Below are 25,752 nucleotides of genomic sequence, written 5' to 3' on the forward strand. Positions count from 1 at the left end.
TGGATTGACCTATGCATGCAGCCTCCCTTGTGGAAGGAACCCTTGCAAGAGGCAGGGGTGGAACGGGGATGAGATTTGATTCTCATTTAACAGCTGCCCTGCACTCTGCTACTGCTAGCTCTCCTTGAAGCTTGTGTGAGGAGGCAGAAGAAAGTGCAAACCCACTGGTACTGTGAAACGCAGTAAGGGCTCTATGCAACCTCCTGATGACAGGTGCTTTCTGTGCTCTGGTCTGGTGCAATCATCAAAGATTTTTTCTGTCTCCTCCTACATGCCACTCCCCCATCCCTTTCTGCCATGTATCCTGAGCATATACAGTCTTCCTTTCCTCTCTCAGGAGGTATTGCTCAGAGCTCTCTGCTAACACTGTACTTTTCTAAGGAGAAAATCTTTCTTCCTGCCTTTGAAAGAATTAAAGAAGGAAACAACACAGAATAATCCCCCAAGACGAAAACTACTTGCTTCCCTCTGTGCTTGGCAACCTGCACTGGTTCCAGGTGAGTGGTTTTAACAGTGAATCTGAATGCATGAATAAGAGTGGTGCCAGTACCAGGGGCTGAAGCAGGGCAGGAGATTTCCTTGGGCATGTTCATGAGAGAGGAAGGGATAGCTCTCATCTGCTTTAGGACAGGGAGCTGTCCAGGGAGCTGACAGGAAGCCCAGTGAGGGGTGCTCTAAAAATGGGACTCTGTGTCTTGAGTTGAGGTTAAATGCCTTGTGGGAAACTTGAGCGAGACAACCTTATTACAGGACCTTGGCATGAGTAGGGAGCATTGTGGAGAGTGGCACTTGTCCTTCCAGTATTGTACTTAGGCCCCATACCCAGTGCTCCGCTGGTGATCACTGTTGTTGTAGAGCTCAGCTGGGCTGAAATTCCTGCCTATTGCAGATTCCTCTCCCTTTAGCTGGTGCTCTCTCACAGAGATGGGTCAGTAGCTGGGCCCTGAATAGATCTGTTCTCCTCCTGGGTCCATTGTTGTGGTAGGAGTTGTCTGGGAGGTAGCTGCCTGAGGTTTCTAAATACAAGTTTCTTTCAAGAAACAGAAATGCCTTACTGAGCAGAAAGCCCTTCCAAGGGCTGCTATAGCAACACAAAGATGGCTGAGTTGGGTTTGTAAATGGAAATTTTGAACATAGGCTCTTTGGTTGCACTGCTTTCAGCTTGTATTTCTCTTCCCAAGGGCAAGCAATGGGCCAGGCTGCAAAGGAACTAATAGCATGAGGGGTGAGGATGCCTTCAGCCAAGGGAAGTCTATGAACCCTGTGAGGATAGAGATCAGATCCTGGTCCTCAGGACTGAAAAAAAAAAGCCCAGGCAATAGCACAATGGCTGGATTTAATGCTCCTGATCACAGGCACTGAGCTACTGATGGGGGATGTCAGGTGGGAGTGGAGACATCTACTCCTCCTTTGCCATCCTTGCAAAGACAATCCCCATAAAGAACCTGTTTTACTCAGCTGGCAGTAGGGGGACTGTAGCTTCCCACTCTGGAGTGCCCATGGTCTGCTCAAAAGCAAGTAGAACTTGAAAGCTGCTAACAGCACCTTTCAGACCACTGAGCAGTGACATGCCACTTCCTCATAAGCACTGAGCCTCCCCTCCCACCATATGAGGATGGGCTATTTAACTCCTCTCCCTTGGTGACCCAGCACCAGAGGTCCACCTCAGAAAGACTGGCACAGATTTTTCAGTGACCCCTTGCCTTGCCCTTCCATATCTGCCTAACTGTGCATAATTCTTTACAATGCCTCTCCTTCTGCAGAGATTTCTCCTTCTTCTCCCACTTTGGCTGCTTCCTTGCTGCCACCTGCAGAGACTTCCCTCACTGAAAATTCTGTTGGTTTTGATGTTGAACATAAAGCAGAGTTTCCTTGGAGACAAGAAAAACAGTGGACTCCAAGTGCTGGTTATTTCACAGACTGTCTGGCTTTCAGCAATGAAAACTAAAAAAGGGGTTGCGTTAGCAGAGGGAAGAGGGAGCCTGGGGCAGCCGTCATTGAGGAGGACACCTGACATGCTTTTCCAGTGTCATCCTTTCAGCAGCATGGCTTGACCAAGTGCCATTTGCCATGCCCATGGCAGGGTGTGATGGCACACACTGTACCAAACACTGCTGTCTTGGGATTATGTTGCCTCTCTTCCACCAGCCCCTGGAGGCTGGTAAACCTGGGAGAGGGTTTGCAATGGGCATTTCTATTTTGGCTGACTTCTGCCAGTCCCAGGAGTAAAACTGGCTAATTAGATTAACCCCTTTTTATGTTCTTCTACACAGACATTAGCAATAGTGGGACAATGGTGTAAAGCAGCCTCATTTCAGTCATTGTTTCCTGATTTTTGCCTCTCTTGGGGCAGGTTATTTGATCATCAGCTGATATCTCTTGCACACATTAGTAATCAGAAAGCTGTGTCAGCATGTCGTATGAGGGTAGAGAAAGCAGGCATGAGATGGCAGCTGTGCCTCATGAGATAGTGGAGGGTAAGAAGGAAGACACAGTATTCATCTGAAATTTTTGTTATTTTTTCCAATCCCACATACCATGGCAAGAGTGCCCTGTAATGCCATGTCCTGCCACTGGTCAGGACCTTCTCCTTCCCCAGAGGAGTATCTCGCAATGGATCCACTTGATTGATGGCTCCCCTTCTGCTGGGTCATTCCTGGGTCCTCACAATCTGTCCAACAGCCACAAATGGCATTTGGCTGTTTCAATGAAGCAGCATTTTCTTGTTTGTCTTTCAGTGCAGTGCAGAAGTGCTGTGCAGGGGTCAGAGGGTGAGAGAAGAGTGGAGAACCGACCATGTCCCTGGGCTAATTATAAATGTAAATCACCTCCAGGACACTGCCATGAACAGGATGTGTCAGTGCTGTCTGAAGTCCCATAAAGCTTTGTCTCACAGCACATCAGCAGAAGGAAGGTCACAGCATTGCTGAAGCTGGCAGGGATTCCCTAAACATCATCTAGTGCAATCCCTCTGTCCAAAACAGAGTCAGCCACAGTTGGTTGCTCAGAACTGTGTACAGACAGCTTTTGAATATCTCCAAGAATGGAGAACATCCTGCTAGCACCTTTGGGCAATCTGCCCCAGTGTTCAGTCTGTCTTGCAGCAACAAAGACTCTCTTTATGCTTAAGAAGAATTCCCTGGTACTTCAATTCATGTCTGCTACCTCTCATGGTCACTGTGCAACACTGAGAAACTGTGCAACACTGAATTCTTCACACCCTTCCCACAGGTGTACATTGATAAGACCCACCCCAAGCCCTCCCTCCTCCAGGCTGAGCAGTCCCAGATCTCCCAGTCTTTCCTCATGGGAGATGCCCCAGTCCCATCATCATCTCTGCAGTCCTTCAGTGGACTCTCTTCCCTGTATCCATACTGGGAAACCCAGACCTGGACACAGCATGCCAGCTGTGGTCTCACCAATGCTGAGTCAGAGGGGAGGGATCACCTCTCTCAACCTGCTGGCACAAGCACAGCAGAGTTTCTGGACTCTAGTGCTGGTCTCACCTGGTATGTCCTGGGAGTTCTGTGGTCCCAGGGGTGATGTATCACATGCAGGCCTTAAGAAACTGTTATTAGGGGTTTGATGTTGAGTTTTGTCTGGACCATGTAAAGTAGTCAGATATATTTCTTCATCCACCACAGCCTTGGTCTGACCATTACCTGGACAAAGCTAGGACAGAGATCTCTGCAGCCCACCCCATGCTCAGAACACTTGCTTCTCTGTGACCTCGGAGCTGTTGCATTTCTCTGGAATGAGGGCAGAGCTGCATACAGGCATGAAGGAGATTTATTTCCCTACATGTAATTTCTCTTCTTGTCATGAAGTGGGGTTAAGGCATGAGAAGCTCACGTGAAACAAAGAATAATCCCCTTTGGTTCCAAACAGTCAAACAGCTTCTCTCCAGGGCAGCAAAACTGTCTATTCTCCCTGGCAGAAACTCAGTGTATCACTGCTACACAGAACTGACCTCCTCTGACCAGCACCACTGCCCTGACCTCTTGAGAGATGTTTTCCATGTGAAACTGTGCCTTCTCTGCAGATCTACATGCTGTGTAGATCTGTATATGCAGATGCAACCTATCTCCTCCAGTTCAGCCCAGATCTTGCCTCCAGGTGCAGCCCTAGTACCACAGCATTGGGATCTGCACTGTGCTGATACTGCCCAGTGACAGGCACCACACCCATGGGGCTCTGCAGGGCTACCCCAGCACTGTGGAACACGTAGACTGAGAGTCTACCTGCCTGACCAGTGGACAGACTGGATTCATGACCAGTGCATTTCTGAGGAAAGTCTGCCCTTCACCTCTGCTGGTAGTCTGAAACATGCACAGCTCAGAAGGAGCTTACTTGTGAGCTCCCATGGATGCAAACTGTCTTAACACAGACAGTGCAAAACTTTGCAGTCATGAAGAAAAATTTATAAATACTTACAGCCTGCCTCTTGATGTTTGAATAACTGAATGCAGGAACATTTCAGTGATGACAGTCAAATATCTTTATAATAGACAAACTTGGCTGTTTTTTTCCTTGAAGCTGAGCCTGCACAACAAAGAAAGTAAGTAATTGAAGACTTTCACAGCAGTTTTCCTAGAATTTGTGTTAAATGCAAAATTTCTTCAGCAAGCAATTTGAAATTTCTCCAAATAATTTCATTTTTTTTCGGTTGTGATGTAACAATATTTAAAATGTGTATAGAGATTTCTAAATACAAGTTTCAAGCATTTAATATTGGAATCTACAAACTTGTACCATTCCCACGAGTGAGATTCATGTCTTGGCATTTTCCCTTTATCACAAGACAAAGTCTGAGATTACTCTCACTCTAAATTTCAAACACAGCACTGTACCAACTCTTAGGAGGAAAATTAACTCTGTGCCAACTACTACTCATCCTCTCAGGGATGGAATATTTTCTTCTTTGTCCCCTGATGTCTTCCGAATAATTCCTAGTACTTTCTTCTGTCAGTCTGTGCTTTTCTGTGATCTTTCCTGTTTCTTTGTGAGTCAACTCACAAAGAAACTGGAATTAAGAGTTTTTCTTTCTGTGTTTACTGCTTTTCATTTATGCATAAAGCAGATCATTCTTCCTGTCACGTGTCAGCAGATGAACAGCTGAGCCCTCTGCACACTTTCTTTTTGGACCTCACAACTGAAATCTCTGTTGGCATCCTGTCACCACAAGTGATGATGAAAAGGAGATCTCCCCTTTCATTCCCTTTCATATCCATTGTTTTAAAAACCTTTCATACACGATCCTTTACAAAAGTTTTTAAAAACCCTGACTGATATGACACTGAAGCCATGTCCTTACTGATGTGGGTTTTCCTTCAACTAGATGCATTTGAACATTGCTTTTTACTTCTCCTGCTCTCCCTAGTTCTTCATTTAAGCAAGCTGGTCTTTCCTCTGGGAGAGGGGCATGGCCAAAATGTGGGAGGCTCTGTGTCTTTATGGAGCCTGTAGTCAAAGATTACATTCAAGATACTATTTCAAGAAGTTTCTCTGCTGTGTACAATATTTTACTCTCAGATTTTGAGTGTGGAACTTTGTGGGACCAAAATTGTACAATTTGTGAGAAGGGGATGCAAACCTGCCCTGATGCTCCCACATTTGGCCCTCCAGCACTGAGTGTGCCATAGCTATCTCCAATCTCCGTTCTGCCAGAATTTTAATACCTTCTGTCTTTAAAACATGCTCACAGGAAGATGCTGCACACTGGATGCTTTGCTGATGTTGGCTTTTCTGATATTGACAGCTTTAACAGAGACAAAAGATAAAGAGGACAGATGTTCCACAATGTTCAGTACAAGCTGGAACAGATGCATCTCAGTTGATCCAGAGCTTCCCTGTTTTCTAGCTCTTTGTAAGTGCTTAAGCTCTATTGCACTCCTCCCCTCATGTTGGAAATCTCCTTGGGTAAATGGGGAGATAACCAGAGAAAAATCTGCAAAGAGCAGGATAAAATGTAATGCAGAAACCTTCCTTCCCATTTTTCACTTTCACCAACATCTGACTGATACCTCTAAAATAGCCAAAATTCCTCTGTTTATGTGAAACCTCACTGCCAGGAACTAGGCATTAGTTTTGCAACACTGATCTTTCTTGCAAAATATCTTGTGCTCCCTGCTCAAACCTTGAAGTTACCTCCAAAACTACTCTCTCAAACAAATTGGTGTTTCTGGCAGAGTGGAGACTGGTGAAGCAGCCACAGATAGTACAACATTCACTGAGAGAGCAAAGCCACCTTCTTCCTCACAAGAAGGAAAATACAAGCCATTGACAAGAGAAATTTTTGACTTTACTGTAGCAGTCTGAGAACTTCCTGCTCATGCAATAGAGAACATTTACACAATTCCAGACCAGCGATGCAGAGAGAATGTGCTGTGGAGAGGGCTGCTCTGTTGCAAAATATGCAGATAGAGAAAGGGAGCAAGTCAGCAAGAGGGTGAGGACATCAAATGAGCAAGATCTGCTGATGAGTTCCTTCTGTGCAATAACTTTTGCTCTAAGAAGGCAGCTGAACACATTGTCCAACATGGGATCTAATGATTAATCCTGTACTTTCTCATATCAAAACAGAAATTTCATTTTGCTTGGACAAAAATACATTTTCCAGTGCACGTAGATGGGGAGACATCTGGAGAAAAAAATTGGGTGAGTCCTTTTATATCTGTGGGTTCTGCTCCCACCTTTCCTGTACAGGAAATTGTGCCATTGCTGTGGTATGGTCCAGCTCTAAGAAAGGCAAGGTTTGCAGGAGGGGGAGCCTACTTTTTCCTACTCAACATGGGTCTCCTCTCAGGTCACCACAGCAAATGAAAAGTTTGGTTTGCGTGTAGAAAGTCTGTGGTGGATGATTTTAGAGTAATCAATGTGACTTTGACTTCACTAAACTGTTTGGAGCTTTCCATGTCGAAGTAAGGAAATACTTCACATTACCAATGTGTGCTGCATCATTTGATGAAGAGTGAGTGGTTTGGGAGTAAGAAGAAGAGTGTCTGGGGTTTGAAAGTTTCTCTGGTGGTTCTTCTTTTGGAAGTGATTGCCTCGGATAGCAGTCTGCTCTACTGTAGGAAGCCACACGGCATCCCTGCTGACTGAGAAGCCCGATGTTATTCTAATCCACCAGAAAGGTGTAAGGGAACACACAAAGAACTACACAAAGACTGGTGAGTCAGTTTCTAGAAAAATTATGGAGAAGGTCCTGTTGCAGCTAGAATTACTGCTAGTAAAGTCCAGGGTAAAGAAGCAGAAAGGGCCTTTGCATGGTATCCACAGATGTTTTATTCAGCTGCGCAGTGAGATGTTCAGGTCCCAGGCACACACACATGGAGGATTCAGGTTTTTTCTCTCCCAAGGGGCCGGGGCTGCCCCTGCTCTCGGGGCAGTACAAAGATAAGGGCCAGTCAGGGAATAGGGAGGGAGCGGCTCAGGGACACAGGAACTGACATAAGAACAGGGGAAGGAGCCAGTGGGCTTTTATCGGCTTTTTTGAGGGAAGCTTCTTGTATCTCCCCAATTCAGGGGATGCCCCCCAGGGTCTCCACAAGGTCCTACTGAATACTACTGAAAAGCATTTGAAGAATAATGTAATCTTCAACATGGGTTTACAGAGAAAAAGTCCTCTCTAACCAGTTTGATTTCTTTCTAGGATGAGGTCACACCCCAAGTTGATAAAGGGAAGATGGTGCATGCAGTTTTCCTGGCTTTTAGTGTGGCTTTTGATACTGTCTCTCACAGCATCCTTCTGGACAGCTGTCCAGCTGTGTGAGGGCCAAGTTGATGGTGTGCAGTGTGAAGAGTCGGCTGGATGGCAGGGCTTGAATGGTTGTGGTGAATGGTGCTGTGTCTGGCTGGTGAGTGGTCACTGGTTGTGTTCTTGGGGCTTAACACTGGGGCCAGTACTGTTCAGTATTTTTATCCATGATCCAGATGCAGGAATTGAATATCCCATTAGCCAACTTGCTGACAAAATCAAACTGGGAGGTGCCATTGACTTTCTTGAGGAACAAGAGACCTCAAAGGAGAATTTTGATGAATTGGAGCATTGGGCTATCTCAGGCATGAAATTGAATTAGTCCAAGTGCTATTTTCTGTGGCTGGGAGGGAGTAACACTGAGTACAAGTCTGAACTGGGAGAGGAGTGGCTGAAGAGCAGAAAGGGACCGCAGGCTCAAGAGGAGTGAGCGGTGTGCCCAGGCAACTGAGAGGGAAAATTACATGCTGGAGACATCACACATAGAATGACCAGCAGGTCCAGAGAGGGGATTATCCCATAGTAGTCAGCATTGCTGCAGCCTCACATGGAACACTGTGTGCAGGCCCTAACATTGAAAAAGGATGTGAAGGTCCTCAAACGTGTCCAGAGGAGGGGAATGGAGGGTGAACTTTCTGGTGAAGAGCTGGAAGGCATGTCCTACAAGGAGCAGCTGAGTGCTCTGGGCTTGTCTCCTTCAGAAAAATGGAGGCTGGGAAGCATTGCTTTTGGCAGCTTCCTCAGGAGGAAGTCCTAATGCTCAAGCAACAGGATGAGGAGTAATGGCCTGAAACTAAACCACAAAAAAGTTCCACCTCAGCATGAAGTAGCATTTCCTTACACTGAGGGTGGCAGAGGACTGGAACAGCTGCCCAGGCAGGTCATGGAGTCTCCCTCTGGAGATATTCAAACCCACCTAGGTGTGTTCCAGTGTCACCTGTTCTGGGTCATTTGTTCAACTCTGTATCTGGAAGGCTATAAATTATATGAGTTTACTGTGGGACACAAGGGGATTGAATTCATAGTTTCTAAACCTATTGTCAGGTTCAGGTGGCACAACCTCAATGAACTGAAAGAATCTTGCAGGGTTTTTTTTTCTCATGTGTAGCTGTGAAAAGCAGGACTGGCAGTGAAAGGAAGGAAGACAGGCAAACTTTTCACACAGTCTGGTGTGTATTGTCTCTATCAGCAGATAAAAATGGGGTAATGGTAAGGTTATGGTAATAGTAAGGAATGGAATGCTTGGTCAAGCATCAATGCTTTGATCCATGGAATGCATGGATCAAAATCCATGGAATGCTGTTTGCTGACCTAAAAGCTGGAGTGACCACAGCAGCACTGCAAGGTTCCTGCTGTAAATACACATCATCTTTGCCAGTGGCCTTTGTGCAGCTTAGCCTTGGGAGGGCTTAGAGTGACCTGGCTGGGCCACCTCAAGTGTGTCTGCTGTTCTGAACCTCATGAAGGCATCTATGCAAACAAACCTTGTTTCAGAATGGAGGTTGATCTCCACCGAGTGCACAACCTTGCACCACGAAGACGTTCCTCTTTAAGGCAATGTCTTCAGTTCATTATAGGCATTTATCTGGGTCCAAGTGGAAGATACTAGGTGTGTAATTTATAGAGAACATAGTCTCATTTGTGAGGGTTTCTTTGATTTAAATTTAGGATTACAAATGGACTAGCTCTTATTTGACTTGCAACACCAAAGAAGGTTTTCCAGCACTTGCTGATATGCTAAGGTGACTTTGTTCTTCTTTGGTTTCATTTAGGTTTGTATTACCTTTGCAGATTTCTGGGAATAAGAATAATTTTCAGACCTTCCATCTGTCAAGGCATGGTGACAGAAGGAAAATGGCACCTGCATAGCCAGGCAATAATCTTCCTCATTGTGTGAACCGTTGGGTGGCTGGTGCCTTCTAAGCACTCTAGAGGGGACTGATTTGCCTGTGTAGCCACCTTGTTCTTCTGTTCTGAGGAATATGGAAATAACAGTAAAACCTAAACAGATAAAATACAGTAGACTGTCCAGGCCTTTCAGCCAATTGGTAATGGAGGAGAATTGGTTCTTTATTTATTTCTTTGAAGTAGGTTTGATTTCAGTCTTAGTATTTATGAAGACAGAATATCAGGATAATCCCATCAGTGGAGTTTGACAAGAGATACTACTTGAAAGTCCTGTTGTGTTTCAAAGGAAAGTCAGTAAATAAAGTCTTATCCTCAGACTCCACGTAAGGCAAGGGGAAAATGTTCCTTTCTACAGAAACAGCCAGCACCACTTGCTGTCAAGGGGAAAGTTGTGGTAGAGACCTGTCTACCTTGGAGGTGCATCAGAAATGTTGTTTGCTGCTTGGTTTTGTTTGGAAGAGTTTGTGTATGGGAAAGGGGTTTGTTGCCAGGTGATAAAAATTAATTCCATTCCAAAGTGGTCAAACTTTGAACAAGCCTGGGTGGCTGTGGAACCTGCTCTGGCTGCCTGGGCCAACATAAGCCACTCCTCAGTGCAGGCTGGGTGCTATAGGGGCCAGAGCTTCTTTAGAGGCACCAAAGCAGTAGTTAAAAAACCCTGGCAGCCCTTTACATACCCTTCCCCAAGGGCTGATCCTTGCAGATGGTCAGAGGATGGTCATTAATCAACTTTAAATAAACCTTCGTAAGCAGGCCCCAGGGAAATGACCTAAAGACTAAGGTAAGATGTGCCACAGTTTATGCTTTCCTGCTTGTACTTCTCCCTGCCCAGCATAGGCAGAGCTGTGCCTGGAGGACTAAGCAGCTGTGCTGACCATGAGTGAGCAGAGCCACGTCAACAGCCTGTTCCTCAACGAGGATGCAGCCAAGCGGCTTCACGCTGACAGCCGGGTGCAGCAGTTCCGGCAGGCTGTGCACAAGCGGGCGGCGCGGGCCAAGAAGCGAATGCACAGCATCACTGCTGAGAGTGCTAAAAGCTTCTTCAGGAGAAATGCCTTCGTCCTCTTCACCATTGCTGCGGTCCTACTAGGTACAGAGCTGGTGGCAACACCAGGCACCATTTATAAATATGGGGAAATGTTTGTTTATTTTACAAAGATTTTTATTTTATCATAGTGATTTGACTGAGGAGTTGAAGCTGATGAGATGGCAGCTCAGAGTGCTGTCCACATCATGAGTACTTTTGTGTGCAAGATCAAGAGACCCAACAGAGAGTGTGTATGTGGGAGGGAGATTCCTTGTTGATCCTTTCTAGTGCAGTATAGAAACAGTCTACAATAGAAAGAGTTTGATGGTCCAACTCAACCAATCCTTGTACAAATCATCCAGGTTTCTTCAGAGGCATCTTATGAGTGCAGCTGTAGGCACAAGGGCTTTTCAGATTTGTCCCACAGCTTTAGCCTGACAGGACCAGAAATGCTGCAAATAGTCATGATGCAATGCAAATCAAATCTGCTTAGCAGATAGCAGGTTGTCCCTGGCTTTTGATCCAGGCTACATGACTCTAACTGGCTGAACTCAGCTTTAAGAGGTGGGCAGACAAAGAATCTGAACTGTGTAGTCACACTTCTTTTAGTCTATGAGATCATATCTCTCATCACAGCATTTTGTATTCATGAGCTTCCTGGGAACAGACTCCAGAAGACCAATAGACAGGGAACAAGGAGACCTATGGTTTCACACAAGACTCCTCTGCACATAAATATATCAGAGGGAGAGGGAGAGACAGCATACCATAAAAATTGGATCATAGCCTTTTAGAAAATGAGCATTTGTTCCTTCGGAAAGAAGAGGAACTGAGAGTAAATGAGAAAGCGAGAAACCACATTGTAGGACTGAGGGACAGACCACTGGATCACACTGTCCCACTTCCATTCTCATCCCTTGCTGATCCACAGGGATTATCCTGGCCTTCTCACTCCGGCCCTACCAGCTGACCTATCGCCAGATCAAGTATTTCTCCTTCCCTGGTGAGCTGCTGATGCGTATGCTCCAGATGCTGGTTCTTCCTCTCATTGTCTCTAGCTTGATTACAGGTGAGAAGTACTTTCTGCTGCTTTCAGCCAAGACAGTGGTCAGCAAAGCTGTTGTATGGGTGCCTCTTCATGACCCAGCTGGGGGCGCTTGGATTAGCTTGGCTAGTAGTAACAAGCCTGAATCTACAGCCATAGGGAACATGATCCGCACTGAGACCCCTGCCAGCTCAGTAGTGATGCAGAGAAGCGGAAGACCTTGTGCTTTCTCAGAAGATTGGGGAGAGCACAATGCAGTGGTTCCAATGCCCAGCACTAACAAGGATTTAATCCTACATAACCTCAAGTGTCTCCAAGTTTGCTGCCCAAATAAATTTCAGGTTTTCTCTAGCCTAGAGAAGGTTAATTTGTGTAAGTCCAAAAGGGTTGAAGTTGATCACCAGCTGGAGGGCTTGTTTCACCCAGATCCTCAAGTAAGACATGACAGACAGACAAGTTTTCAGACAGCAGTAGGGACTGCAAGGCGTTCCACCTGCTGAAACATCCCACCATTAGACACTGAAAGGCCCAATGTACTTGGAGGGGATTATTTCCCTTCTGAGAGCTTTAAAAGAAAATTGCTACATTCCCAAATGCAGACTAAGATCCACCAGTGCTATGCTTCTTCATGGCCACAAGCCACATTCTTCCATATCAACATCACCCTGGAACTCCAAATTCTGTTCCCTGTAGGCTGTGCTTCCTAGAGACCCTAGCTCCCTGTCCAACTCATGCATGAGCCTTGCACCCTTTGAATCTTCCTCAAGCTTTCCCTTTCTCTCTAAGATGATAGGCTTCCTCACATTGTCTCTCTGTGTGACACCCCAGGAATGGCCTCACTGGATAGTAGAGTCTCAGGGAAGATGGGGATGCGGGCTATCATCTACTACATGGTGACCACAATCATAGCTGTCTTCATCGGCATCTTCATGGTGATCATCATACATCCAGGAAAAGGATCTAAGGACAAACTTCACAGAGAAGGCAGAATTGAGCAGGTGCAGACCACAGATGCCTTCATGGACTTGGTGAGGTAGGTAAACAAGATGGCCTCATGTTGAGACCGTATCAGTGAGATTACATTCCTCCATGGAGCATCCTTTTGAAGGATCACAGCTTTAGGCATACAGTCTTAGGGAAAGAAGTTAATGGCTGAGTCTTGGCAAGCATACTACTTCTAGCTTAGTCTAGCTAACTGGCTTTGCCACTCTGAGACTGAGTGCTTAGCCTGGAGTCCAGCCTATCTCCAGAGGTATTAGTGTAAGAGGTCATGGTGTGCTCAACAAAACAAGTAATGAAAAGCATCAGTGGGCTACCTACCTTTCAGAAATTCACCTGGCAAAGGCTACTCCAAATATCCATCTTCAAGGACAAAAGGAAATCAAGGAAGTGGGTCCCAAGACATTGCCTTTTCTTCCCTTGCTGTGACCTTACTCAATGAATTGCAAAGCTGTACCAAGTGGTATAAAGCTGTCTCAAGTGGTATAAAGTCGTGTTTTTGAGGTACAGGATAACAGAAAGCTCACATGACAGCTGTAGAGGTGAGGCTGAGAGCAAGGCAGTGTATTAATCATTGTAGTGTGGTATTGTTTCAAGGTTCGGTTGGGTTTGATGATGGTTTTACAATGTACCTATACCCCAGGGCAGTATGTGTGTCATCTCTTTCCACATACCTGAATAACCTTCTGGAGTCTGAAAACATGTAGTGGAAGTCTGACAAGTTGCAAGAGGTGCTGGGTTCAGATCAGCATATTCCCTTCTTCTGTGAGTCAGACCAAAAGGGCTTAAGTGGACATTGTGAAAGCTGTGACCTCAGACACTGCTCCAAGACAAAGAAGTTGGCCAAGAAGCCCCTGTTTTCTTCCTAGTTCAACAGGACAATAACTCTTTCTTTGTTTTATCTACTGCAGGAATATGTTCCCACCCAACCTGGTAGAAGCCTGCTTCAAACAGGTATGAAATCTCATCTTTGCACCTTGTGCCCTGGACCATGGTCCTATCTACTTCTCTGAGGGGTGGAATAGCACTTCATTCCCGAGGTCTGACTGCTGCAGGAGGCACTGCAGATGTTAGTCTGTATTATAGCATCCCCCATGCAAGCTTTTCAAACTGTCTGTACATAGGGTCTTCAACCTCCCTCCCATCCCACAGAGGCAGGAAGGGTTTGCATGATCTCGGGTAGCAGGCTTGGACTGGCAGTGATATGGAATAGAATCTCCAAGAATCTGTTTCTTCTGCAGTGTTAGTGCCCTTAGAAGCACCACAAAGTGTTATCAGAGAAGCCAGAATATCTCAGTCCCAGCGACATGAGATGATCTAATGGTCTCTTTTGACCTTCTGCTCTATGAACTTTCTGACCTTTCTGGTGAAAGCACTAAACTGGGGACCTTGAGAACAGGCAAAGCATATAAGAGTCTAGCATGTGTCCTGATCATCTGAACTGGGGCCTGTGAATACATTTGATAATCTGTGTCTTTTCAGTACAAGACTCAGTACAGCACCAGGGTCTTCACCAGAACCATCTTCCACAGCAGCAATGCCACAGCAGGTGTGGCAACCACTCAGATCCCTGTGTCTGAGAATTTTACCAGCATCATGGAGAATGTCACTCATGCCCTGGGAACCATCTCCGAGGTGCTGACCTTTGAAGAAGTCATTCCCATCCCAGGCTCAGCCAATGGGGTGAACGCGCTGGGGCTGGTAGTGTTCTCCATGTGCTTCGGTTTGATGATCGGCAGCATGAAGCAGAAGGGACGGGCTCTGCGGGAGTTCTTTAACTGCCTCAACGAAGCCATCATGAGGCTGGTGGCCATTATCATCTGGTGAGGAGCACGGCCGGTTGGAGCAGGAGGTCTGCAGGTGCAGTTTCCATTGACATGATGAGAAGTGGGGTAGCTTTAAGGATTTCATGCACAAGACAGGAAAAGCAGATGGGCACAGCTCTACTTTGGCTCCATCAAGCTGGAGGGAAAAGTCTGGATGGGATATTTGTTCACATTTCATTTCCTGTTCTTTTTGTTTTTACCTTAGAAATATCAGGTACACCAGGACTTGCTTTTCTTGAGGCTTCTGGAAACATCCTTGGAAGACCAGAGAGCTGGAGTGGAAGATCTCTTAGCCTTACCAACAGGAGTAGGGTGTGGGGCTTTCTCACCAAAAGCTTTCCTTCCAGCTGTGTTCCAGGAGTCTGACTTAGCTATGAATCAGAGTAACCCTTTGCCCCTTTCCTGCTTTCAGGGTGGCAGCTGTATGCAGTAAAGCAGTAGCTCTGAGAGCTGAGCTGGGTTGAGAGGATCAGCTCAAAGTTACTGCCTTTCAGATCTTTCCCAGATCATGACTCCTCTGGAGCTCAGCTGCTCATTGCTTTCTGTGTAAGGCTGCCTATGACACATGGTGCAGACAAACAAGGCATTGCTGAGACAAGTCTACTCTAGAAGGCAGCACTTCACCAAATTATTGTTATTTTAAGCTTTTTACCCAGTTAGGGCTCAAACTTTTGTCAGGTACTGCAAAATAGGACAGATGTGGCTTTGGCAGAATACATGCAAATGTCTGACGGGGAAGAAATCTGTCAGCCTGACACCCTCTCCCATTTTAGACCACTCCAGCTTCCTTTCCTTGGTCTTATAAGTCACAGTCTTGTATCTCAGAGAAAAGTCCTGAGCACAGCAGGACAGGCCTTACAGAAAAAGGCACAAAGGGGAAGAATATCCCTGAGATCATAGGAGATGTTGGGAAGCCTCAGGTCCCCGGGATCTTTTACTCCATGTCTGAACCAGAATTTGGGGCTTTGCTTTCCTAAGAACAGGTAAGACTTGCCTGGGGTCACAGAAGTGAGAGCATGAGCACAGTGGAACAAGTAGACGTCACATTACTCCAGAGACCTTCGACACCCCTCCTTAAACCTCCCTTTAGATGAAGGAAGGCAGGGTGCTTATGTATAGAACATTGGTTACACTTGGGACACTGCCTGTGCATGCCTTCCTGTAGCCACAGTCTGCAGACCATCTCCCAGGAGCTTGTTTTTCCTGGGGAGATCTGATCACTGGCTGCAGCCAAGGATGTGTTCTAACAGGAAGGTCAGAGGAAATGAAATATTTATTAGATCCTTTCCTGAAACTTTTCCAGACCTCCCGGGCTAAGCTGGAGTTTGGCATGTGGAACTCTGAGCCTTGTGCATGAGGTGCATGTGAACTCTTGAGCTGCAGAGTCCCAGCCCTGAGAGATGTGGCCATGGAGCTGGAATTTTCTTTGGTCTGATTATTATATTAGTGCCCATGATTCTCTCCATCTCTCACTTATGTCTTCTTTCCTGTGGAACCTCAGTGCTGCTTGTCAGCTGCATTGTTATGGACAGGGGGGGAAAGACATGAGGAATGGTAAAGACAGCAGGATACCTCAAAATGAGGTTTTATATGAGCCATGGCTGCTTTTACAGGTGTTGGTGTGTCCAGTCCTTGTTACACCAGATCTGGAATCCCTAGATGTTCATATTCCCTAAATGTGAGCATCTGAAGATAGCAAGGCTGATATCCCAGAGCCTATAGGACACTCTTGCTTTTACTCCCTGATTCCCTGTTTCTCCTGTACTTTCCTGTGCCTCTCAGGAAAAAAAAAATACTGTCAGTCTAAGCTCTGTTAGGAAAGGAAGGGATTCTGAAGGTTTCTCTGCATAACCTTCCTTATCAATTCTAGAAGGAGTGTTGTAGAAATGTAGAAAACCCAAAAGGAGGAGGAAACCACCACTACCCATGTGTGCAAAACAGAGTGCTGAGGTCTCCAGGCATGCACCAAGAGCTGATTTTTAACCATGGGATGAACAAGTCCCAGCTCTCTCCAGATTTCTAGAAAAGAAACCAGCAGTGTAATCCAGTGATTAGGCTCAGTGAGCACTTATGGTATGCTGGCTTATTGGGGATTTATCCAGACAGCATGTGTTAAAGCTAGTGTGAAAGTGTGGGAGCCAGTCCTGACCATTGGCCTTGTGTTTCTGTCACAGGTATGCTCCAGTTGGGATAATGTTTTTAATTGCGGGCAAAATCCTGGAAATGGATGATCTAGCAGTGATGGGAGGCCAGCTGGGGATGTACACGCTCACTGTCATCGTTGGACTCCTCATTCACGCCCTTTGCATCCTGCCTCTGCTCTACTTCATTGTCACTCACCGAAACCCCTGGGTGTTCATTGCAGGGCTCCTGCAAGCTCTCATCACAGCCCTGGGCACCTCCTCCAGGTATGATGGCTATGTAGGAGAGGGGTTTGGGCTGATGTAGATACTACATCTCAGCACTCCATTGCTCTCAATGCAGCACTGTGGTCTCACAATTTCTAGCACTAGCAGCTTTTTGCAGTGGACCAGCCAAACTCATTTGGCAGTGGGAAGGTTCCCACTGCCAGGAGCAGTGGAAAGCTCAGGAGCTCTACTCCAATGACCAGCTGTGTCCATCAGTAAATGTCCCATATTCCTCCTGAACAAACATGAGGGTAACTTTGCTTACCACTGAAATGCTGAGCTCAGGACAAATATCCTGCTGAATCACAGCATTATTCCACATGCACATACCTCTCACACACATGTACTTGCACACATTTTCACATCCATCTCTCCCAAGCACACAGACTGTATGCAGCTGTCATTAAACTTCCCAGAGACCTGAGCAAAGGCATCAACACCAGTATGTTCAATGACTCACACTACCATGTCACACAGCCAAAGCAAGGGGTGGTAGGTAACTGTTGTTTCACTAAGTGCTATGTTTCTTGTTATACTGGTGTCCTGGCAAGCACATAGCCGGCTCTTCCACATACATTCTCATACCAAAACACACAGCATTTTTCCTGTTCACGTTCTCTTTCAGAAACAGTTCTTTGCTTTCTCTGCAAGTTATATTCTCAAACGTGTCATTCTTGTCTTATGGACTGGGAGGGATGAGAAAGGGCTCAAGTTTTTTAAATAGCAGAAAAAGGAGTTCTGGTCTTGAGACTCTGCCCTATGTACCCTGAATCCTCCTTCTTTTAGTGTTATACCAGCATCATCAGCCTCAGGGTTATACAGACCCTGTCCCAACCCCCTGAGAAAAGCCATGTCAGAATGTGCAACTGCAGCATGCATCATATCTGAGGAAGCCTTGTTTAGACTGTTCTTTCTTCTAGCAGCTTCTGGCCTCTGACTCACATGGCAGGGTGAAAAAGCAAGTGGGTAAGGTCATAAACCAGACAGAGGCTTAGTCCTTCTTCCAAAGTTGGCATACATGCACTTCATGTGGTTTTGTAAATTCCTTTCAGCTCAGCAACTCTGCCCATAACCTTCAGGTGCCTGGAAGAAAACAATGGTGTGGACAGGCGCATCACAAGGTTTGTGCTGCCTGTGGGAGCCACAATTAACATGGACGGCACTGCTCTGTACGAGGCCCTTGCAGCCATCTTCATTGCACAAGTCAACAACTATGAACTTGACTTTGGGCAAATCATCACAATAAGGTGACTTTTGAAAGAGTTTTGGGACTACAGAAAGGGTATCCATTTTGCTGGCTTGTCTGAGGTGTGATCAGGTTCCTCTTTTGCTCAGAAGAGACAATAAGGAAAAAAAAGTATGGGAAAGAAGGGCTGTACTACAGATCCAGGTGTCAAAGCACATGTGGACATCATGTCTTTGAGGTGCCACTTGAGCCCTTCTCGCATGTCCAGGTCTTAGGAAAAGCTGTGGTATGCAGTCTGTTATGAGGGGGTGTCTGGCAGGGGCAGCCTGGCATTGTGTTGATGTCCCATGTGTCATTATCCTTCATGGTGACCAGGGCAGAAAGGCTGCCAAGACGATGATGAGTTTGAGCTACTTCCTGACATTTCTGCAAATGCGACCAGCTCTTTTCTTCCCTTTGCTGATAGCTCTGCTTTCCTGTTCTCTCCAGCATCACTGCCACGGCAGCCAGCATCGGAGCTGCAGGTATTCCCCAGGCAGGACTGGTGACAATGGTTATAGTACTGACATCAGTGGGGCTGCCTACTGAAGACATTACACTGATCATCGCTGTGGACTGGTTTCTGTAAGTTCCTTGCCCAGCAGGCATGCATTTCTGTGCATTCCCGCCAGTGTTTGCAGACCACATCTGTACTCCCGATGTCTCTGCTAAAAACATGCTCACTAACCTGTACCATTAAGCTTAAAACACACCTGTATCCCTGAGACCTTTGCACAGTAGCCCTCTCTGCCCATGCTGGAGTCTTCACCATGTGCTTCAGTGACTCAAGGCATCAGAGGTCACTTTCTGATCAGCCTGGTGACCAAACAAATGTCCTCCATTCGCTTTATTTAAAATGAATCCTGATGATCTGCAGAGTGATAGGGAAAAGTTGTGCCAATAATAAGCAAATCCACACTACAGAATGATAGCTCTGGGTTACCAAACACTGAAAGAGGGATGAGACTGAGTTGTACAAAGTTGAAGAGTGTTTACATGGATGCAGCCAGTCAGCCACACTGCTACGTTTCAGTTTTCTTTCCCTTTTAAATAAAATCACTTGGGACAAGTGATTTTATAGGAGTGCTCTTAGGAACCATATTGAAGAATGCATTTGTACATAGTCCCACCGCTCTGTCTTCTCAAACACCAAAATCCTGACAGATGGATACACTGTCATTGTTCTCCTCCCTTCTTCTGTATCTTGTATTGTTGGTTTGTAGCCAAAGCAGCCAAACTCTGCTCCCAGCCATGGCTGATCAGTTGGAAACAGTTTTGCAGAACACCTTCACTTCTCCTGTGGATTGTGCATAAAAACAGACTTGGCTGGGAAGAGCCCTGCCTCCTAATAAGCCAGGTTACTTCTTGTGCTTACTCAAAGTAGATTATTTCAATCAGGTTCCACTGTTACCACTGGAGGATCTGATGGGATGCTGGACTGGTGACAGCTTCAGCAGCTCTGACATACTGTTGTGGTTGTGGAGAATATCTCATTGCAAAGGGTCTTTTAGATGTGCTGTTTTGCACAAAGAATCTGGTGCCTTGTATTACTGCACGCTGTCCATACTGAGGAAATCTGCGTCCACAGCAGTGCTGTTATAGGATTGCACCAGAATTTCAGCACTTTTTTTAAAACAAAATGCAACTTAAGTGGAACAAGTGTGTTGAAGCCATCTGAGTCTGCAGCAAGGCTTTTGGAAAGGACAGTGTCCATGTATAAACACAGCAACCTTTGTCTTCATTTGTGTCAAGTCCAAAACTTTTCAGTAAGAAATTGGGAATACAATAAAACAGGAATGAATGTGAAGCTTGAGCTCAAAGATGTCAATCAAGGAAGGTTGTCTGGGAATCATTTTCCTGTCAGTGTTGGAGTATCCATTATTAGAATGACTTAGAAAGAAGAAAAAGTTTCACTGAAGATGTTTCTTGAAATAATCTTTATCCCCTTAGCTGCTGCTATGAAACTCTATTTTGTTTTTTTCTCTGATTTTTCAGGGACCGCCTTAGAACAACTACGAATGTCCTGGGGGATTCTCTGGGGGCTGGCATTGTGGAGCATCTCTCCCGGCATGAGCTGGATGCGCAAGACTGCGAACTTGGTAATTCTGGGATAGAGGAGAAAGAACAGCTCTCCCACCTGGTTTGCCCACAGAATGACACCCACAGGCACTTGAGGAGGGAGACAGCACTGTGAAATCGGGCAGCAGAGTGCAGATTAATGCTGTAAAAAGTGAAAACTTGAAACAGAAGTCCAGAGTGGAGGACAGACAAAGATCCATTGTGCAAGACACTCACTTTTCTATCACCTCTGCAACACGCAGTCTTCCCTAATCCTGTTGCTCCCTTATTGCTCTCTAACTGGCATAAAAGAGGAGAAAATTAAAGTGCAAAGAAAGCCTGATTTAGTCATTCTTATGAGGCTCAATAGTTAGACCTGAGTAAGGAAGACCTAGTGAAGGAGCTGAACTAGCAGCTCCTTTATTTCTGAAATAAATAGCTAGGTGAGTTGGGAACACCACCATCGGTGGACTGGCACCAAAATGTTGCTGTAACTCTGTCCTGGAAGATACAGCTGCAAAGTCTTCACTTGGTTACTACCTTCACCCAAACAAGCTTTTAGCATTTACCTCCTTGCTCACAGTCCTGGTGTTTGCACAGATATGCACTTGATGCTTCCTGAGAATTCCACTGGCAACCTGTTTGGTTGCAGATACTAGAGTCACCCACTTCCTGAAGGAATGTGGGATCATATGGCAGGGACAGCTGGCTGGTAGCACTAATACAATTCTCATTTGTGGAAGATCCTAAAGGATTGTGAAAGAAGCAAACAGTTAAAAAATGTATTATATCCATTATTCAGTCTTGAAACAGCTCTCCCCTCTACCAAGCTCTGCCAAAACCCAGTTAACTTCATTTCTCTTTAGCAAGCTCTTCTCATCCTGCTGAAACCAGGAGGGGAAACACAAAGTTTAAGAACCATTTTGCCCATCTGAACACCTGGGTGGTACATCCATGCCAGGAATTACTCCCTTTCATGCAACATTTGCTCACAAAACAGTTTCACTCCTCATCACAGGATTCCTAAGGAAATGATTCCTGTGCTCATCTCTGCCTGTTTTCAGAAGTGACTTCCCCTCAGTCACATTGCTCTAGAATGTGCTTTCAAACAGCTCTGTCCTTCTACAGATCCTTATCTTTTATAGGCAGAGACAAATCACATCTTAGCACTTGCACAGGTTTGCCAGATCCCAGACTTAAAAATTCAGGATATATTTTTCGATTCCTACCAAATGGAATTCAGCTTCTGTTTAACACACTAGGACATAAACCCAAATTACATCCATAACATCTCAGAGTCTAAAGATAGAAGTAGGGACCTGCTTCATCCATGCTTTCTCCCCCTTCTCTGGCATGGCCAGGAATATAGCTGGTATCTCTCACACCAGTGAAGAGGACCACTAGGACTTGTTCCATAACATCCAGGTCCACAAAAATCCAGAAAAATGAATGTCTATAACTTAACCAGGAAGATGTTAAGGATCTACAGTGTTGGGGCTGGTGCATTGTATCTGTCCTGCTTTTAACAATGGCTAAGAGCAAGAACAGCAGTGAGCAGCCTCCTGACACACCGAGGTACTATCTAAACTGGCTGGTTTCACTTGAGATCTGCTCATTATTCCCAATCCACTATGTCACTTACACCCCTCTACCCTGGCTTTACACATTGATGTTTTTCATCCCTAGCCATATCCATACACTCAGAAGTGCACCTCAGAGGCATTGCTGGAGTAAACTTTGCCAATCACAACCACACACCTGCCCATGCTGCCCTCCCCAGAACTAACAAAGCTTCCTCAAACACATTTCTTGAGATGTTCAAAGCCAGATCATGAGGCTCTTTTTAGTTGTTCAGAAACTGCAGGGTTATATATTGGTGCTGCTACATTACACATCCTGAAGGCAGAGTATTCTATTTTTATGGGCTGGACAATTATTTGGAACCTGAGATAAATGCACAAATGCATCTCTTTCATGTAAGACTGGTAGCAGAACAGGGTAACTAGAAGTGTGTGGTAGTTCTGTTTAGTAGTGGCTAGCTCCAGACTGTAAGGCAGCAAGTTGCTGACTGTGGAAGCCAGGTTGCTTATTTTGACAAGAGATCTACTCTAGCAGAAGGCAAGTGAGCTGGATAACAAATGCTCTTTGTATGACTTTTTAAATCTTGTTTGAATACTTTTATAATGTCTGCTCTTCTCCTTTCTAGACTAAACAGATCCCGTATATATCACAGGTAATAATCATTCATGTTCTTCTCCTCTGGACATTCTCCTTGCTGTTCCACGTTTTTCTTGAAGTGGAATGACTAAAATTTGACACAACAATCCAACTAAAGATTTATTGTTACTGAGCACTGAGGAAAGAATATTTCCTGTACATTAACATGTTACCATGGTTGTTAGCAGGCTATGCATCAGCTGATCAGGATAACTGCCTCTGATGCATACATAGAGAAAACTCAAGTCTGTTCATCTTATCCTAACTCTTAGCAAGGTTAGACTCTTACTTTGATGAGATGGCTCTATCTGAGGACTGGATCTTAATCAAAGAGTTTTCAGATACACTGCATCAGCGTGTATCTATAGTGAGCTAAGACAGCACTAGCTTATCAATAACACTGCTCAGCTGATGAGTCTAAACCTTCATAAAGAACAGACCTGCTTATAAAACCCCATGAAGTGCTTTATTTTTTAACAACAGCATGATAGCATTGACCCTAGTCCAGTGGTAATACATGATAATTCCCACATCATATTAAGCAGGACTGCTGCCTATCAAGCAATTTCCCAGCTTGTGTTTGTGCAGTTGATTATTACTATTGAAGTATAGTAATTTCAAGTTGTCCATATTGAACTGCTTCTTGGTTTTCTTTTTTTTTTTTTCAGACTACTTGTCCAACTTTTCAAGAAAACATTGAATTCTAATCCTGAAGTGACTTCCTGTATAAAAAGGGCAAACTAAAGGATGAATCAGAAGATTGTTGGATTGGATTCTAGCTCAAATGGGAATTAATTCTGAGAAGTCCTATGGTTTGGGTTACACAGACTAGATGGTCATAAGGGTCCCTTCTGGCTTTATAATATATGCACGTGCTTTCTGGCTTAGAGATATTGCGAAGGGTCTTTCCAACCCAATCATTTTTAAAGCTACCTGAAAGGATTCTAATGATACTTTAATAAAATTCAGCAGGAGTCTAACCTGTTTTCAGTTCCTGTTAGCAGACATGTACACACATCATAAAAGGGACTCTCCATACCACATTGCATCCACATGTTCACAGATGTTCCCACAAAGCAGTATGCACCATGCCTTGCCATTTGTGATTTCCTGCTTTCCACACAAGATTAACAGAACACAAACAACTAGATGCCTCATTTTCCAACAATGCAAACCAGTATTCCTTTGGAAATTTCAGAATTCAGTTTATAGCTTTTAGCTCTGGTGTTTACCCATGTTTTTAACCAGATTATGATTGGGATTATCTGTTTACAGTACCTGAACATCAAAATGTTGTCAGAAATTTGCATATACTTACATATATATCTATACATATATATGAAAGAGGTGCATGTGTGCAAGCATATGTATACATAGAGTCAAATTTTTTGTTACTAATCCAAGAAGGAAAGCCAATATTACAGTCTCACTATGTGTAAAGCTGCATATTTCATTTTGGTGCCCACCTTGATTTACTCATCTAACCCTGTACTTAAAAAAAAAACCCTGAGGCTGTTCTACTTCATTCCAGAAATGAGTCTTTCAAAGCCAGATTTCCCAGAAAGGAGCTCAATGCATGCCAATTTAGACTTGCAACTTCTGGTGATAAATGAGAACTTCTTGATGTATAGAAAAAACTCTCCACTGTGTCCTTGTCTCTGCATCAATCTTGGCAAAGGCCAAGCTTTCAGAGCTCAGTCAAGAATACTAAAGCATTTGTACTTCTTCCAAATCCAGTGCTGACCTTGTACTAACTCAGCCTTCAAAACTGGATAATTGAAAGGTTTTTTGTAATTTTATCCACTGTCTTTTAAAATTACCAGATATTTGTGAGCTTATACAGTCTTTACGGCAGTCCTGCTGTTTCTACTTGCAGAAACTTTCTAAGTTTCTCCTATTTGCAAACAGATCTCTTCTTAATGGTTACAGATGGGATGAAACAGAGAGCTATCTCAATGATAAATACACAAGTAGCTCTTGAATAAGGACATACCTCGTCAATACTACTTTGAAGAGAGAAAATCCAGGAAGAATATGGATTTTCAGTTAGGCCACATGTCACTTTACATATGCTGCACATTGTTCCAGGAGTCAGAGCTGCCCATGAAAACTGATCTGAAATTGTATGTCTTTCTGCTCTGCCCAAAGAAGAACTGGAAATCAGTACTGTACAGTATGTTCATGGCATTCGTGCAATTTGATTCTGTTAATTCCTGAGGGCTTTTTCTTCATGCTGTTATTTGCAGTCTTAATACAGATAGTTTCCATATTTGAAAAATAAAGGGAATTTTTTCCACAATACTTTTCCATTATGTTTTTTTTCTATTATTTTTCCTCAGTACTGTGACCTTCCAAAGTCAGAGACATGAGTTTTCGCAGGATGTATTATACTTTCTTATCTCCATGTGCCTACCTCATGGATGAAATACTAATTTCAGATTTTGACAAGGCCTTTCCCTAAAGCTTCTTCTTTGATGCCATCTTTGGCATATGTCCATAAACTGACAAAGCTACATGAAGGTTTGCTTCAACTGCACCAGATAACACATAGGCACATACTTCCATCTGGAAAATCCGCCCCAAAAAAGGTTATGTGGAAGAGGTCTCAGAGGCTTAAACAATAATGGGTTTACATTACTTGCTAAAATGTTGCATTAATGGCAAGGCATCTGCAGAAAGTGAAAGCTGTTTGTTCTCCCTTTGATATCCCTTTTTCTTGACTTCCGTTCCCTAAGGGACAGGAATCAAGCTGAATAGCAGGGTTGCTGGGGAAAGGGCATCTCCAGTCCCACAGCACCCAAGAAGGGCAACAGCACAGACTCAGAAGTCAGATCATAAGACAACAGCAGGTTATGAACAGGTCTGAGGTGTGGGTCCCAAGGGAGGCTGCCCAAGGCCATTAAGGCCTAATAGTTCACCACTTGGGGCACATCTGCAATCTAGCCTACCCCTCCTGCCCCCCAGCCGTGCAGACTCCTGTGTGGCAGCAGCAGCTTGGCTGAGGGGTCTCTGAAGATCCCCAGTCAAACCCCTCTGCTCAGAGCAGAAGCAACTTGCACAGGCTACTCAGGACTTTGTCTGATTGGATTTTGAACATCTCCAAGGATGCACGTTCCACGCACTGTAGCGATACGCGGAAGAAATCAATAGACTCCATAACCTGGGGTAGTTATGAAGTGGGTATGTATGTCAGCGCCCGGCACAAGTCAGATAGCTCTCCAAAACTTGTGCCCCGAGCCTCAGTCTGACCCACACCTTTATTCCCAAAGCTGTTCCATAT

At 44.9% G+C, this 25,752-nt stretch overlaps 1 protein-coding gene across 4 annotated transcripts; it reads left to right on the forward strand.

Moving 5' to 3' along the window:
• Positions 1 to 413: 413 nt before the first annotated feature.
• LOC128819258 (excitatory amino acid transporter 4-like) lies at positions 414 to 24,773 on the forward strand. 4 transcript variants are annotated; one of them, XM_053999299.1, is made up of 12 exons: positions 414 to 497; positions 10,500 to 10,757; positions 11,626 to 11,763; positions 12,568 to 12,772; positions 13,650 to 13,692; positions 14,221 to 14,561; positions 16,739 to 16,972; positions 18,025 to 18,219; positions 18,648 to 18,782; positions 20,193 to 20,296; positions 22,462 to 22,488; positions 23,141 to 24,773. In XM_053999299.1, exons 2-11 carry the CDS (start codon positions 10,544 to 10,546, stop codon positions 22,464 to 22,466), a joined length of 1,614 nt encoding a protein of 537 aa, XP_053855274.1. In that variant the 5' UTR covers positions 414 to 497; positions 10,500 to 10,543; the 3' UTR covers positions 22,467 to 22,488; positions 23,141 to 24,773. The 4 variants fall into 4 exon arrangements, with proteins under 4 accessions (XP_053855274.1, XP_053855275.1, XP_053855273.1 ...); XM_053999300.1 differs by having other exon boundaries at positions 18,025 to 18,093; XM_053999298.1 differs by lacking the exon at positions 22,462 to 22,488.
• The last annotated feature ends 979 nt before the right edge of the window (positions 24,774 to 25,752 follow it).

This window comes from Vidua macroura, chromosome 26 (assembly GCF_024509145.1).
Source record: "Vidua macroura isolate BioBank_ID:100142 chromosome 26, ASM2450914v1, whole genome shotgun sequence".
Classification (NCBI taxonomy): Eukaryota; Metazoa; Chordata; class Aves; order Passeriformes; family Viduidae; genus Vidua; species Vidua macroura.

Bases quoted from the DNA above. Each gene is read 5' to 3' on its own strand.
- LOC128819258 (XM_053999297.1), top strand. From the start codon at position 10,544: ATGAGTGAGCAGAGCCACGTCAACAGCCTGTTCCTCAACGAGGATGCA. The intron at 10,758-11,625 runs GTACAGAGCTGG...GCTGATCCACAG, and splicing joins CATTGCTGCGGTCCTACTAG to GGATTATCCTGGCCTTCTCA. The intron at 18,220-18,647 runs GTGACTTTTGAA...TGTTCTCTCCAG, and splicing joins GGGCAAATCATCACAATAAG to CATCACTGCCACGGCAGCCA.